This window comes from Notamacropus eugenii, chromosome 1 (genome assembly GCF_028372415.1).
Source record: "Notamacropus eugenii isolate mMacEug1 chromosome 1, mMacEug1.pri_v2, whole genome shotgun sequence".
NCBI lineage: Eukaryota > Metazoa > Chordata > Mammalia > Diprotodontia > Macropodidae > Notamacropus > Notamacropus eugenii.
The window spans coordinates 602,822,369-602,836,895 of NC_092872.1; the positions used below are offsets into that span (position 1 = coordinate 602,822,369).

The 14,527-nt window shown below is 37.4% G+C and overlaps 1 protein-coding gene across 2 annotated transcripts in view; it reads right to left on the reverse strand.

Annotated features, from left to right (window-relative positions):
• Window positions 1-7,013: 7,013 nt before the first annotated feature.
• Window positions 7,014-14,527, reverse strand: part of TTL (tubulin tyrosine ligase) — a 46,033-nt gene continuing 38,519 nt past the window's right edge. For both annotated transcript variants that reach the window (XM_072634667.1, XM_072634669.1), the window contains exons 7-8: window positions 12,581-12,724; window positions 7,014-9,143 (exon numbers count right to left, since the gene is read on the reverse strand). In XM_072634667.1, coding sequence (XP_072490768.1) covers window positions 9,029-9,143; window positions 12,581-12,724 — 259 coding nt within the window. In that variant the 3' untranslated portion in view covers window positions 7,014-9,028. The remainder of the gene's footprint in view (window positions 9,144-12,580; window positions 12,725-14,527) is intronic.

Here is a 14,527-nt window from a genome sequence, read left to right on the forward strand (position 1 = left end):
TTACCAAAAAGCATTAGAGACTTCTTTTCTCTTCTTTTAGCATCCGTGACAAAAGTTATTTACCCTGTTGCCAGATAATGAGCTACCTTGGTATTTTCTGGAGTGAACCTCTACAAAACGAATGGAAGGAAACTACTGCTTAAAGATCATTCTAATAAATGATCATCATCAGATATCTCTGAATATGTACACATGATCCTTCATCCCAAGGATAGTTCAGATCAATGGATCAGGCTACGATCTCTTTTCACAGAAAAAGAAACAGGCATAAAAAGTTGAGACCTCCCCTAGAATCACACAATAAGTTAGTATCAAAATATAAAGGAAAAACACAGACTCCCCCTTCTCCCCCAGTTCTTAAGGTTATGGCAAGTAGGGAACCCCTCAAATGATAGACGTAGCACTTTTTTACTCTTATGCCCATCTATTACTCAGTATTTCTTAAGCACCTACAATGTGTCAGATGTTCTAGTTTCAGGGAATACAAAGACAAAAATGAAACAATCCCTGCCCTCATGGAGCTATTTTCTATTAAAAAAAAATCTTTTTTCTCTTGGAAAAGTTAACATTGTATTGCTTTGAGTCATAGTTTTTTCTGGCTATATACATTCTATTCTACTGTCCCTAGAATAGAGTAGAGTTTACAGTAAAAGCCATAACAGTTCTTTCCTCTCAGTTGCCTCATAAAATATGGTTTTATTTTAGATTAATCATGTTATCTATGTTACCTCTGGAATCAGATGTGGAAAGGACCTTAAGGATTATCTAGTCCACTTCCTCCCCCTATTTTGTATATTATAAAACTGAGATCAAGAGAGATTAAGTGACCTGCCCAACATCACAAGGTAGTCATTGGTGGAGGAGTAGAGACTCAATATCAGATCTTCTGACTCCAAATCTAGCATTCTCCCTTCTGCCCCATTCCACTTTAGTCTCTAAGGTCTCTCCCAGCTCTAAACTTCTTTGTTCCAAAAATAAAAAGGATAAAAACATTTTACTCCAGTGATCATATTGGGCCTTCAGAACCCTACAGTCCTTTAGGTCTTAACAGTATTTTTCACTTTCCTTGCCTGAGTTGATTAATTCCTATAAAACAAGAGGCTTATTGGTTATTGTAAACTCTGAATCTTCTGTCTAGTTCATACTACCCTGAGAATAAACTCAAAAAAACCCCAACCATATTTGACCAGACCCGGACCCTCACAAAGAGCCTTAAACATCAGCTATATTGAGATTTTGGAGGGCCTCAGCTCTTTTTGAAGAGCACAGTACCATACTTGGTATTACTGTCTTGATCTATCCCAGAAGCTAGTGTGGTTCCTAAGACTATGGCAGAACCTGGGTCTGATTTGGGTATTGGTTATGGTTAGGGCCCTAAAACCAATTCACACCTACCCTGGAGTATAGCTGAACCACTGGGGCCATGTCTGAATTGTCATAGCTTTCTGAAGGAGAAAGCTCTCAACAGTCATCCCTACCTGGGTTGACATAGAATTTGGTCACATACACAGACAAGGTTTCATCTACTCCAGGAAGAGTACTACTCCACTTTTTTTGGGAGTGACCCTGATGGAGAACTTAAAATTATTCAGCTTTGGTAGATGAGACACTTCAGAGCATCAAAAATCAAGCTGCACTATGTGATGCTGGCCATTGTCTTATGCCAGTATCTTCATCAGCAGAAAGATTCTGTTTTGGAAGAGAGGTTCTGTAGTCCCATATAGAAAGAACTGAGTGAGACAGCAGTCAACTTCATTGTCCTCTATGTAGAAGGATGACTTAAACTTTGCAGGTGGTAACAAAAATCAGGTTTCTACAACCTTTCTTTCTCTGTGACCTTAGAAACAAATACTTGAATAATTTGTCTTACTAAGGCATTTCACTAATTTTAGAATTGCAACAGGCTGCCATTTTTTGAAGTCGCATTCAACCTTTATGTATACAGTGACATTGTCTCTGATTCTCTTATACCCACCACCTGTGTGACCTTGGGCACATCCTTTAACCTATATGTAACCAATAGCTTATCTACTTAGTTATAGGCTAGTTGACATTTCCTGTTGCTGAGGAAATCATATACATACTGTGATACTCTCTGCTCTCACAAATTTCAGTTTAGTATTGCCATCCAGTTCACAATTTAGACTCACCTTACTTAACTTATATGGACCTATATTTAAATATTTTGATAGGAAAAAGCATTTCATGTCTAATGCTGGGGAAGGTTTTCAAAGTAACAACCCAATCAGTTACAGAGGCAATATAATGTACCAGCTATTTTGTTTGGCAGCATTATTGAATTGGTGCTTATAATGGGCAAGTCATATTAAGTTCTGTTTACTTGTCTATAAAATGAAAGGCCCCAGAAAGCTTGTGGTCCAATTCGTACCTGAAGAAATCTCAATATATGTTCAGTCATCAAGCCTTTGCTTGAATACGTTCAATGAAGAGGAACCTGCTGCCTCTTAAATCAGCCTGGTCTGTTCTGTTGTTTCTGAGCTGTGTTCAACTCTTTGTGACCCCATTTTGGGGTTTTCTTCGCAGAGATACTGGAGTGATTTGCCATTTCCTTCTTCAGCTCATTTTGCAGATGAGGAAACTTAGGCAAACAGGATTTAAGTGACTTGCCCAGGGTCACATAGTAAGTGTCTGAGGCTAGATTTGAACTCATAAAGATGAGTCTTCCTGATTCCAGGCCCAGTGCTGTATCCACTGTGCCATCTAGCAGTCCTAGAACCTATTCTACTTTTGGAATTTTTTTTGTTGGGAAGTCTTTTTCCCTCCAAGAATTTTTTATTTGGACTTTCTAGTTAGGAAATTGTAACACTAAACTGTCATCTCTATAACTTCCTTCTATGGCTTCGAATTTTGTCTATTGGAGCCAAACAAGAAAAAGAATAGCCCTTTAAATATTTGAAAAGCATCAGGTTACCCTAAGTTCCTTCAAACAATCCCAAAAGTAGCATTGTCTCAAGACCCTTCACTTCATGATCCTGGCCATATTCCTCTAGATGCTCTCCAGCTTATCAATGCCTTTCCAAAATTTTGGTACCTGGAAGTGAATAAAATATTCCAAATGTGGTCTGCCCAAGGAAGAGAAGAGCAGGACCATTAGCCACCTTCTCATTCCTAGAAATGACACATAATAATGTAGCCCAAGACTGCATTAGCCTTGTTAGCTGCCATCCTTTTCCTAAAATGTGACAACTAGAATTGAATAACATATAATACTCCAGAGTTGCTCTGACTAGGACAGAATGGCATTGTGGCCCTTGTCCTGCTCCTGGTCCCAGTCCTCTCAGCTAAGAAGGTATCAACTTTCTTACTGTTACTGAATCATATTGTTTACTCATATTCACTCATGTATTCCACTAAAATCCTTGTGTCTTCAGATTATCTGCTATTTCCTGTGACCCAAAATCATTGTAAGACTGTGTACACCCAAATTAAATCATATAACTAAGAGCAGAATGCATCAACTATGAATAGATTTTTCTTCTCCCTCATTATCAACTCCTATCTTTAATCTTCCTATCTATTGTTTCCTTTCCTGCTGTCTCTTGTCTCCTCCATTCTTAAAAAAACCAAAACCCAACCCTCACCAGATCCCAGAAATCCTTTTTCTCATCTGTATCTTCTTTTTTTCAGTTAAATTCCTTGAAAAAGCAGTCTATCCTCAGTACTGTTGAGTTTTCTTTCATTTTTCTAAATCCCTTACAATCTAGCTTTCAATTCCATCACCTAAGTGAAACTACTCTATTCATAGTTATCAATGACCTTTTTAAATGACCAAATATAAAAGTCTTTTCTCAATCCTCCTCCTCCTCCTAAATCTTTTGGTAGCAGGAGATTATTGACCAAAGGTATCAAACTTGCACCTCATTTAAAATGTGATCGGGAAATGTTTAACAAAATTAATACAATACAACAATGTTAATTTGTGGTTTTCTCAGTCAATATGAAACCCATAGGGATAAATTTCTATTTGTTTGATGTCACTGATGTAAGCCACCTTATCCTCTTACTTTCTTCTCTTCTGGTTTTCATGACACCGCTTTCTCCCTTATTCTTCTCTCACCAATCTAATCATTTCTCAGTCTCCTTTGCTGGTTCATCATCCATGTTGTGCCCACTGACTGAACTTGTTCTCCAAGACTCTGTATTGGGCACTCCTCTATATTGGGGCCTCTCTACACTCTCTCAGTCAGTGACCTCAGCAGTTTCTACATGTTAAATTAGCATCTATATGCAGATGACCCCCAGATCTATATCTATAGCCGTAGTTTCTCTCCTAGGCTCCAGTCCAACATCATCAAGTACTTAAAGCACAGTTCCTAGCACATATTAAGTGCTTAATAAATTCTCTTCTCTCCCCTGATAGTCTACTTTCAAATATATGTTGTATTGGTTTCTCAAACTCAACATGGCCAAAACCAAACTCATTATCTTTCACTTTCCCCCCAAGACCCATTCCTCTGCCTGTTACTATAGAGGCTACTGACAGCTTTTTTAATCACCTAGCTTTGCAGCCTGAGGTCATACTCACTTCTTCACTCATACCTTACATATCCAGTCAGTTGTCTTATCTCCACAACATCCTCTTCTCTACACTTATATGGACATCATCTTAATTTGTGGTGTCCATTCATCATCTCTCCCCTGAAGTATTGCAATAGCCTCCTAACTGGTCTCCCTGCCTCAACCTCTCCCCATTCTAATCTATCCTTCATATGACCACTAATGATCACCTGTGATGATATCAGCCCCTTATTCATGAAACCTTAATGGCTCCCTATCACCTCTAGGCTCAAATACAAACTCCTCTTTGGTATTTAAATCTCTTTGAAACCTGGCTTCTTCCGACCTTTCCAGTATTCTTAGACATTCCCTTCTGGCAATACAAGCCTGTTCACTGCTCCTTATACGTGTCACCACAGATCTCATCTTTGTATCTTTGTACAGCTTTTCCTCATGTTTGAAATACATTTTCTCCTTAGTTACACTGCTTGGAATTCCTGGTTTCCTTCAAGATTCAGCTCAGTCATCATCTTCTACATGAAGCCTTTTCTGATTCTCCTTCCCCATCCCACCTTCTCTTTTGTCTTCCTCAAACAACCTGGTATTCTTTTTGTATAGGTTATGCATTCATGTGTATCTTGTTTCCCCCATTAGAATGGAAGGGCCTTGGGGGCTGGGACTTTTTCTTTTGTCTTTGTATAACTAGTACTTAGCATTATATCTGGCACTTAGTAAGCACTTCATAAGTATTTATTGATTGACTGCTGCTGCCTCAATGCCCAGGCATTAGGATGTAAGAGCTAAAAATAACCACTGTGTGAGCTTGGGCAAGTCACTTCTCTGGAAGCCAATTTCCTTATCCGCAAAAAGGGGATTGAACTAGATGACCTCTAAGGGTTCCATCAGGCTCCAAATCTATGCTCCTATGGTCTATTGATGTACTAAATTGTTTTCTCTTTAGACATATATATGTAGAGATAAGAAAGCTATTCTCCACTTATCAAATTAAACTATTTCCAATTCCAATGTCTAAAAATCAATTTATCAAATTAAGCCTCAGATGTAGAAATATATATATTGTTCATATGTACATATATACACACATATAGTTTGTGTGTGTGTGTGTGTGTGTGTGTGTGTGTGTGTGTGTGTGTGTGTAAAACACATGACCTGTAAGAGATTTAGTTTTGGATGACTGATTTTTTTTTAAAGGCATTTGATTTGTCTTGGGTTTTCCCCCCTCCAATGGTGTGGGTTGTGGGAAAGAAAAAATAATCAGTTAAAATCCATTTTCGTCACTTTTTGTGACCATGCTTTCTTCTTTGCTTAGCTGTGATGAATAGAAATCAGAATCTTTATTACAATAAATCCAGTAGTGTTGGAATCTCTCTGTCATAAAGTTACTGAGTACTTTCTTGGCTGACCTTTAGAATAGTTAATGAAAAAAATCTTTTGCCACTCCACTGCTGGCAAAATTGGCCACCACACCCCTCAAGTGCTGTCATATGTGATAAATGTAAAATAATTCTCTTAAGGAAATAGTAACTAGCAATGCAATATTAGTGTGGGGCTGACTTTAGTATAACATGTTGGGAATATAGCTATCTTTATAAACTTAAAGCTACCTACCAAATAATGTGTGATTTAACAAAATAAAAATACAGAACCAAATTCATTTCTTAGGTATCCATGCTTTTGAATCAGAATCCCTGGGAAGCATTCAAGATGGATGAACGTTCTCAATTCACCTGCATTTTAAATAAGATCTACATTTATTATCAGGGCTAAAAAATTCCTAAATGTTCTGGAGGCCTGTGTTCAAAGGAGTTTTTCAAATCACTGAAAACAGAATTTTGATAGCACTTAAAAAAGATTCAGAGAATAAAGTCATCACCTGACTGGAGGCTAATTAACAATAGTAATAGTGGTAGTAGTAGTAGCTGGCTTTTATGTAGGCTTAAGGTTTGCAAAGTACTTTATATTCATTATCTTATTGAAGTCTCACAATACTCCTGAAGAACAATTATGAATCATGCTAATGACAGAAACAATGGACTCGGTGCAGAACGAGACATAGTTTTTGGACATGATCTCTGAGAGAATTAGTTTTACCTATCATATTTTTTAGGAGGAATCTGATTTGTTTTGGGTTTTCTCCTTCAATGGGGTAGGATGTGGGAGAGAGAGAAAATAATTTGTTAATTAAAAACAAAAAATTTAGAAAACTATATCAGTACTTGTTCGGGTTACCAAATACAGCTACATAGATAGCTATATTTCCGACATGTTATACTAAAGTCAGCCCCACAATAGAAAACGATATCACTCTAGGGATGCTGTACAAGACATGCTTCATTACTATCACCACTTCAGAGAAGGAAGCGTTAAAGATGAACAGCCAGTTTAAGAATCTACAAGGGTATCTTAGAGGTTGGCCACGTTCCCTTCTCCCAAAAAATGCCTGCTTAGGTTCAAACATTTAATCAAACAGCTGCTTTATAGCCTCCAAGATAGACTTTTATTAGGACTGATTTTGTTTCTCTCCAGAATACAAGTGTTTTATTATCTTTAAACCAGCGGGTTCCTGGTTTCTGAATCCCAGATCTCCATGAGAATTGACCCAATCAGGCCATGCTCTAAGCAATTCAGTAAACATGCCATTGCTGAATGCTGAATGTCACTTCTTTATCAGGTAACTCTTGTTCCTTTTGAATGCAACATTTCCGTATCATGTGTCCAAATTCTGCTACTTAAAACAAATCCCCAAAAACTTCATTGTAGAGTTTGTTTTATTGTGCCAAGAATGAAAGAGAGATACAGCGTGCCTCAGACCTAACACTGCACAATGGCTATGGAAAAAACATTTCATATTGCTGTAAGAGGAGGGTCATTTTCTTATCAGACCATTAGCAGAAGCCTGACTTTCATTTCTTAAATACGATCAAAAAGGTCTCTTTGCTAGACTTTATCCCTATCTGACATTCTAAGTGCATGAATGATGACACATTGAAGACAAATATGATTTCAAAATTTCCAACCTGCTACTCATTTGGTCTCCTGATGTATCCTCCAAAGAGAGGAAACATAAAAAAGGACAGAGTCAGCTTTATAAATCCAAAATACATCTAACTTAAAAAAGGGAAAAAAATTGGATGGGGAGGAGAGACTGGCAGGGGAAAAATCCTTTATGTGCCATGTGGACTTTTGAAAGCATCCCCCCTTTTTTTCCCAAAGGAGACTGCTCCAGTTGGGTGATGTGCCAACCTCCACCAGCAGTTCCCACGATGCTTTGCAGCACAGGTAGATAGCCAAGATTGACTGAACAATGCATAGAGCCCAAGGAGGAAGAGACAAAGGAAAGGTCATGAATAGGTGACCTGGAAATTCAAGGACATGTAAAAGTAGGATGAAATTCATTGGGAAGAAGGATGTCTATTTTTCAAAGTGCAGAAAACATTAATGAGAGAGGGGAGTTTTTAAAAAATTTCAAAAGAAAATCACTAAAATGGGATCTTGACAATGTGCTTCAATAAGTTAGTTTAAAATAAAGATCCTAAGTAGGTTTATAAAACAAATCAGATCTCAACACACCCACCTGATAAGAAATGAGAAGGTGCTATTTTTTGCTCATTACTGGTATTAATCAAGTAGGGGATAGGGAGAAGGGTGGATGACTTAAAAAAAAAGAATTAGCATTACGAGTTAAATTAATTTTCCTTAAACCCACAGGTCAGACTGAAATGATCTCAACACTTTTTCATCTCCCCATGATGAGAATTCTAACAGACAACTGATCCTAATCTTATTAGGAAACCTCTTCATCTCTTTGCTTGGATCCTCTTCCTAAGCTCAGGACTATTGGTGTTTGTTCCTTTTTAGGTTTTCAACAGATACCAGATACCAGGATAGGGCACAAAGAAGGTACAGGAGAGTCAATAACCAAAAGTTAATGCTCTGAGCAGTTCCTAGTTCCCAGAGCAAGATAGGTTTTCTTAATGGAAAAGAATAGAAGAGTTACCTATTGGGAACTGAGCTAAGGCACTAAGACTGCAGCAAGTGGAAAGAACTTACACATTAACAAAAGGACCAAGCTTCACTGGGTCCCTGAGGAAGAGAGATGCTATTCACAAAGTTGCCTTATTAGTAAAAATAAGATTTTTTTTTCAAAAAGAATGAGAACATAAAATTCTTGAATCCTCATTTTTTAAAGTAATATTTTGCTGTCCTTCCAGAGAGATTTGCTTCAGTTTTCAAAAGTTGTATGAGCTGTGTTTAGAGCAGAGTCTGGTGAAACATTCTGAGCACTTCTGGCTCATCCTGGATTCTCTTTGAAAGTATTTGTTTTTATTTTCTTCTTCCTTTGCAGATAAAAAAAATCCACTTCTCTCCCATTTTTGGCATGATTTCAAACAATCCAATAGTCTGTCCCCCCTGCTTACCCTCCCTCCTGCCCTCCCAAAGCCCAACGTGCGGCAGTTCTCTCCTATGTGTTGCTTTGATCATATCTTCATCATAGCTTGATAAATGTAGCCTGCTGGTTCTGCTTTTGCACCGTGTCAGTAAGAGGAAAGACACTGGATATGGCTATATCTACTATACCTTGGCAAAGCTCTGCATAAAGTTTCCTAAAATGAAAGACAGAGACAGAGGTAGAGACAGAGAGAAATAAATTATTTGTTAAATGTGTTCATAAGAAAAACAAATGTACCATGCTTTTTTTTACTCTTTTGTCCCTAGCCTGCCTACAAAAATTACTTCCTATCCCTGCTTTGGCAAAAGCGAGTAGCCATGATACATGTGAATTAGGGCATGAGTAAATCAGCATCCTCCAGCTGTGCTCTGATTTGATTTTGGGTACCAGCTTCTAGTGCAAACTCAACACATTTATTCAATCATCTTCATAAAGTACTTGGGAAGTAGACATTTACTCTGATCTACTAAGTCAAGGCCTGCTGGGGACACTAAGTGTAGGACTCCTAATCTAATCTAATCTAATCTAATCTAATCTAATCTAATCTAATCTAATCTAATCTCATCATTTCCCATGTGCCCACATGATCATGAGATCTCAGTTTCGGAAAAGAAGGGACTTTAGAGGTTCTCTAGTTCAACTCTTTCATTTTACATCTGAGTAGACTAAGATTTTCAACAGGTACAAAGAGGATAAGGAAGGGGAAGAAAGAGATACAGGAAGAGGCAGTAACTAAAAATTAATGCTCTAAGGAGGTCCTAGTTGCTACAGCAAGACATTTTCTTAATGGAAAAGAATAGAAGAGTTACTTATTGGGAACTGAATTAAGGTACTGAGCATGGAGAAACTTACAATTGGGTTTAAAAAAGTCAATTTCACAAATGCAAGGATGAGGTATGGCTAGATGGAGGTTCATCTGAAGTAGATCTGAGGAGGTTTAAGTGCATTGCAACCTCATGTAAATTGAATGTGATAAAGCAACTGAAAATGCTACTGTGACTTAAGATTGCATTAAGAGAGGCATGGCATCTAGGAAGAGATGATGGTCTTCTTGTCCTCTGCCCTGGTCAAACCTTATCTGGAACATTGTGTTCAGTTCTGAGAATAACATTTTAGAAAGACCAATGATAAGCTGGAGAGAATACAAAGGATATCTTGGTGTTGAAAGGTTTCAGGTTTATGTTAAAAGAGGACTGGCTTAAGGAACTGTACAGTTAGTTTGGTGAAAAGAGGACAGAAAGGGAACATAATAAACATGATAGTGGTCTTTGGGTATTTAAAAGGCTGTCATGTAATATTAGGATAAGATTTTCTTTGGAGAATGCAGAACTGAGGTCAGGGTGCAGAAGTTACAAAGAGGTAAACTTAGGTGTGATGTAAGGAAAAAATGACCAATAATTAGAACTAACCAAAATCAAAATATGCTGCTTTGGGATATAGTAGAGTGCCCCAGTGGGATTCTTCCTCATAGAAGATCTCCAGGCAAAAGTTGGATAATTCTCATGTGTTAGGGATGGAGGAGAAGGAATTTAGGTTTAGGTTTAGGCCCTGAGTGCCCTTCTAACTTTGGGAGTCTGTGATTTTGTTACTAAGTCATTAAAGTCAAGTGACTTTTTCAAGATTATCCAAACAAATGAGGGGCTGATCTATAGGATTTATGGAAAGGAGAAGAATTTATGAATAAACAGGAGATAGAGAGCATTGTGAGATATAAAATGGATAATTTTGATTACATTAAAAGGTTTTTGTACAAATAAAATTAATATAGCCAAGATTAGAAGGAAAGCAGAAAATTGAGGAAAAAATTTTACAGGCAGTTTCTCAGATAGAGGCCTCATATCTCAAATATATAAAGAACTTTGTCTAATTCATAAGAATATGAGTTATTCCTCAATTGCTAAATGGTCAAAGGATATGAACAGTCAGCTTTTGGAAGAAGAAATCAAAGCCATATATAGTGATATGAAAAAATGCTCTAAATCATTATTGATTAGAGAAATTCAAATTAAAACAACTTTGATTTTCCATCTCACACCTATCAGATTGGCTAAAATGATATAAGGGGAAGATGACACATTTTGGAGGGGATGTGGAAAAACTGGGGCAATAATGTTGGTAGAACTGTGGACTGGTCTAATTAGGTCTGTTTCCCAAGGTGAACAGGGAAAAAGGAAAAGAATCTATGTGTTCTAAAATATTTAGAGCAGCTGTCTTTATCGTGGCAAAGAACTGGAAATTGAGAGATGCCCATCAATCGAGGAATGGATGAATAAATTGTAGTATATGATTGTGATGGGACACAGGTTGATTTTAGTAAAACAAGTAAAAACTTGCATGAAATAATGAAGAGTGAAATGAGCAGAATCAAGAGAACATTGTATAATGGTAACAGTAATATTGATTGAAGAGTAACTGTGAATGACTAAACTATTCTGAGTAATATGAATACTCAGATCAACTACAAAGGACCTATGAAGAAAGATGCTATCTACCTCCAGAGAAAGAACTGATATATGGAAGTATGTATTGTATGGTTTCATATATGTTGACTTTCCCTAGTTTGAGGTTGGGAGGGAGAGAGAGAAGGAGCCACCTCAGAACTCAAAATGTAACAAAAAAATATATAAAACACAAAACAAATGGGCTGAGTTTTGGCCCCTGATGAAATAGTTTACCTATTGTTGTCCTTTTAAAGCACAGTACTATCTCAGAACCTTCTGAAACATTCAAATTACTTCCCCAAGCTGGGGGAAGACCTCTCTGTCTTCCTAAAACTATGTTCTTATAATTTCATGCTCATGTTCAAAAACCTTTGGTGGTTCTCCACTGCTTACAGGAGAAAAGGCAAATGGCTTAGCCTGGCATGGAAGACCTTCCAACGTCTTCCCCAAACCTATTTTTTAGTCCTAATTTCTACCATTCCCCTACAACAGCAAACAGCAAAGAGGTCTACTTATAGTTCTGAGAACAGGCCTAATTCATTCTGCATTCTCTACCTTTGCTCATGTTGTGCTATCCTCCTGGAGTTTCCCCTATCATGCTCTTCTCTTTTCTGAAACAAATCTAATGTTCCTGACTCCAGTCCAGAAGCCTCCTTCCACTGAACCACTATGGCATTTACTGTCTGTACTATTTAATGGTGACATTCATCTCACTATTGCCATGTATTTTTAGTTGATTTTTTTTTTTTTGGCATGGCCTGTTCTTTCTCCCCAGTTAGATTATATATACTTATAATTGGCAGCGTGGTAAAATAGAAGGAAAATTGGACTTGGAATTTGAAAATTATTGGTTGTATCACCTCTCTGAGCCTCAGTTCTTTATCTGTAAAATAGGATAAATGATACTCATACTACCTATCTTGCTAGGTTGTGGTGGGGAGATCATTTCGTAAACCTTGAAGGACTATATAAATGGGACCTATCATAATTATTATATGCTTTTTTATTCTCCAAAGCATTTCACACAGTGCTGAACACATAGTAGGTGTTTACTAAAAACCTGCTGAATGAGGGGGAAAATTATATGATAAGAACCTAATATCAATCTGTCTTAAAGAATGCAAAATGTCTTTATCTGGGGTTGGCTTACTGGGCACATGCGGGAGCCCCATTGACTTCAATGAGCCAGACCTTCAGCTCCTCATCCACCATGAAGTCAAAGCCAAAGAGCTGGAAACTCTGGTAGTGAAGGTGTTTGGTGCTGATTGCAGGCTCTATACACATAAGGCAGCTTCTGTAAAATTGAAAAAAGAAAGGGATTTAACAAGGAAGGAAACAAACATTTATGAAACACCTACTACGTGCTAGGTGCTGTGCTAAGCACTTTACAAATATCATTTCATTTGATCCTTACAGCCATCTTGGGAGGTAGGTGTCATTATAATTCCCATTTTATAGTTGAGGAAATAGTCACCCAGTTAGTAAGTGTTGGAGTTCACATTTGAATTCAGATCTTCCTGAGTTCAGTACTCTATCCATTGTGCTACTTGCTTTTAAGAAAGCTTAAATTTCTGTTGTTGTGTTGTTCAGCTGTTTCAGTTGTGTCTGACTCTGTGACCCTATTTGGGTTTTTCTTGGCAAAAAGATTGGAGTGGTTTGCCTTTTCTTTCTCCAGATAATTTTACAGATGAGGAAAATGATACAATAGGATTAACTGACTCGTCCAGGGTCACCTAGGTAGTAAATGTCTGAGGTCAGATTTGAACTCAGGAGAATGTCTTTTTGACTCCAGGCCTGGCTCTCTATTTACTACCCTACCTAGCTGATCCATTAGATTTCAGTAGGTAGACACATATTAAATGTTTGAGGAAGATTTTATATTAAGAGCTCTAGTTTAATAAGAGTTAACAGAGATTATCATTGGAAGTACTCTCCATATTTAGTAATAATTTAGGTAACACTTCAAGGGTTGCCACCTCATTGGACCCTCATAGCCACTCTGTGAGGCAGGTACTACAAGGATCATCATCACCCTCCTCTGATATCAAGGTTAAGTGAAGAACCAGAGGTCAGATTCACACCAGAATTTTCCTGACTTCAAGTTCAGTACACTGTCCCCTATGCCACCCTTCATCTCTGTTTCCTTTTCCATAGTTAGGTATTATGAAATAATTAGAGAGAACCAATCAACCAATAATTTTTCCCCCAAAGTCCTGAAATTACCAACGTGTTCAACCATAACTAAAGTGATATTTCTTTGCCAGTCATTACAGAAACAAATAAACAAAAAAGCTCCAATCTGGCTCCACCCTACATTTCTAAAATGTATGTTACTCTTCACTGTGTATTTCAGATAAACTGCACCAATAACTCTTCCATGAATTCAACAATTTCATATCTCACCTCGACGCCTTTTACCATAGACTTTTCCCTGTTCCTGGAATTTTCTGCCTCACCTCAGAATATTTGGTTCCCTCCAAAGTGGCTCAGGTGCCACTATATACATGAAGCCTTTCTTAATCCTCATCAGTGCTGCTCCCCACCCCCATTTGCTTTGTTTAAATTATCAAACATTTTTTTTCTCTTTTCCAAATTACTTTTTAAAACGTTTGTGTTATTTTTTTCAAATATCAAGCACTTATTTTTTTCCTTCCTTCCATTTCCTTCCACCCATTGAGAAAAAAAAGAAACCCTGAATCCCAGTAGCCCATAAACACATCTGTTTACATGTAACCCTCAAAGCTCCTTGAGGGCAGATTGTTTCATTTTTATTTTTACATCCTCAGTGTATTGCTTGGGATTGTGATAATTAACACATTTTATATTGCATGGGATTATGATAGTTGACATTTTTATAATCTGAATGAAGGTACAGATAAAAAGTTTATTAGATCTGAAGATGACACAATGTTGGGAAGGATACCTAACACAACAGAAAACAAAGTCAAACACCAAAAAGATCTCAACAGACTAAAACACTCGATCAAATCAAATAAGATCACATTTTTATAGGAATAAAATAGAAAATTATCCTTGATTTTTAATCTCTCCCTCTAAGGTCCTTAGTTTCCTTCAAGGATCAGCTTAGGAACTACTT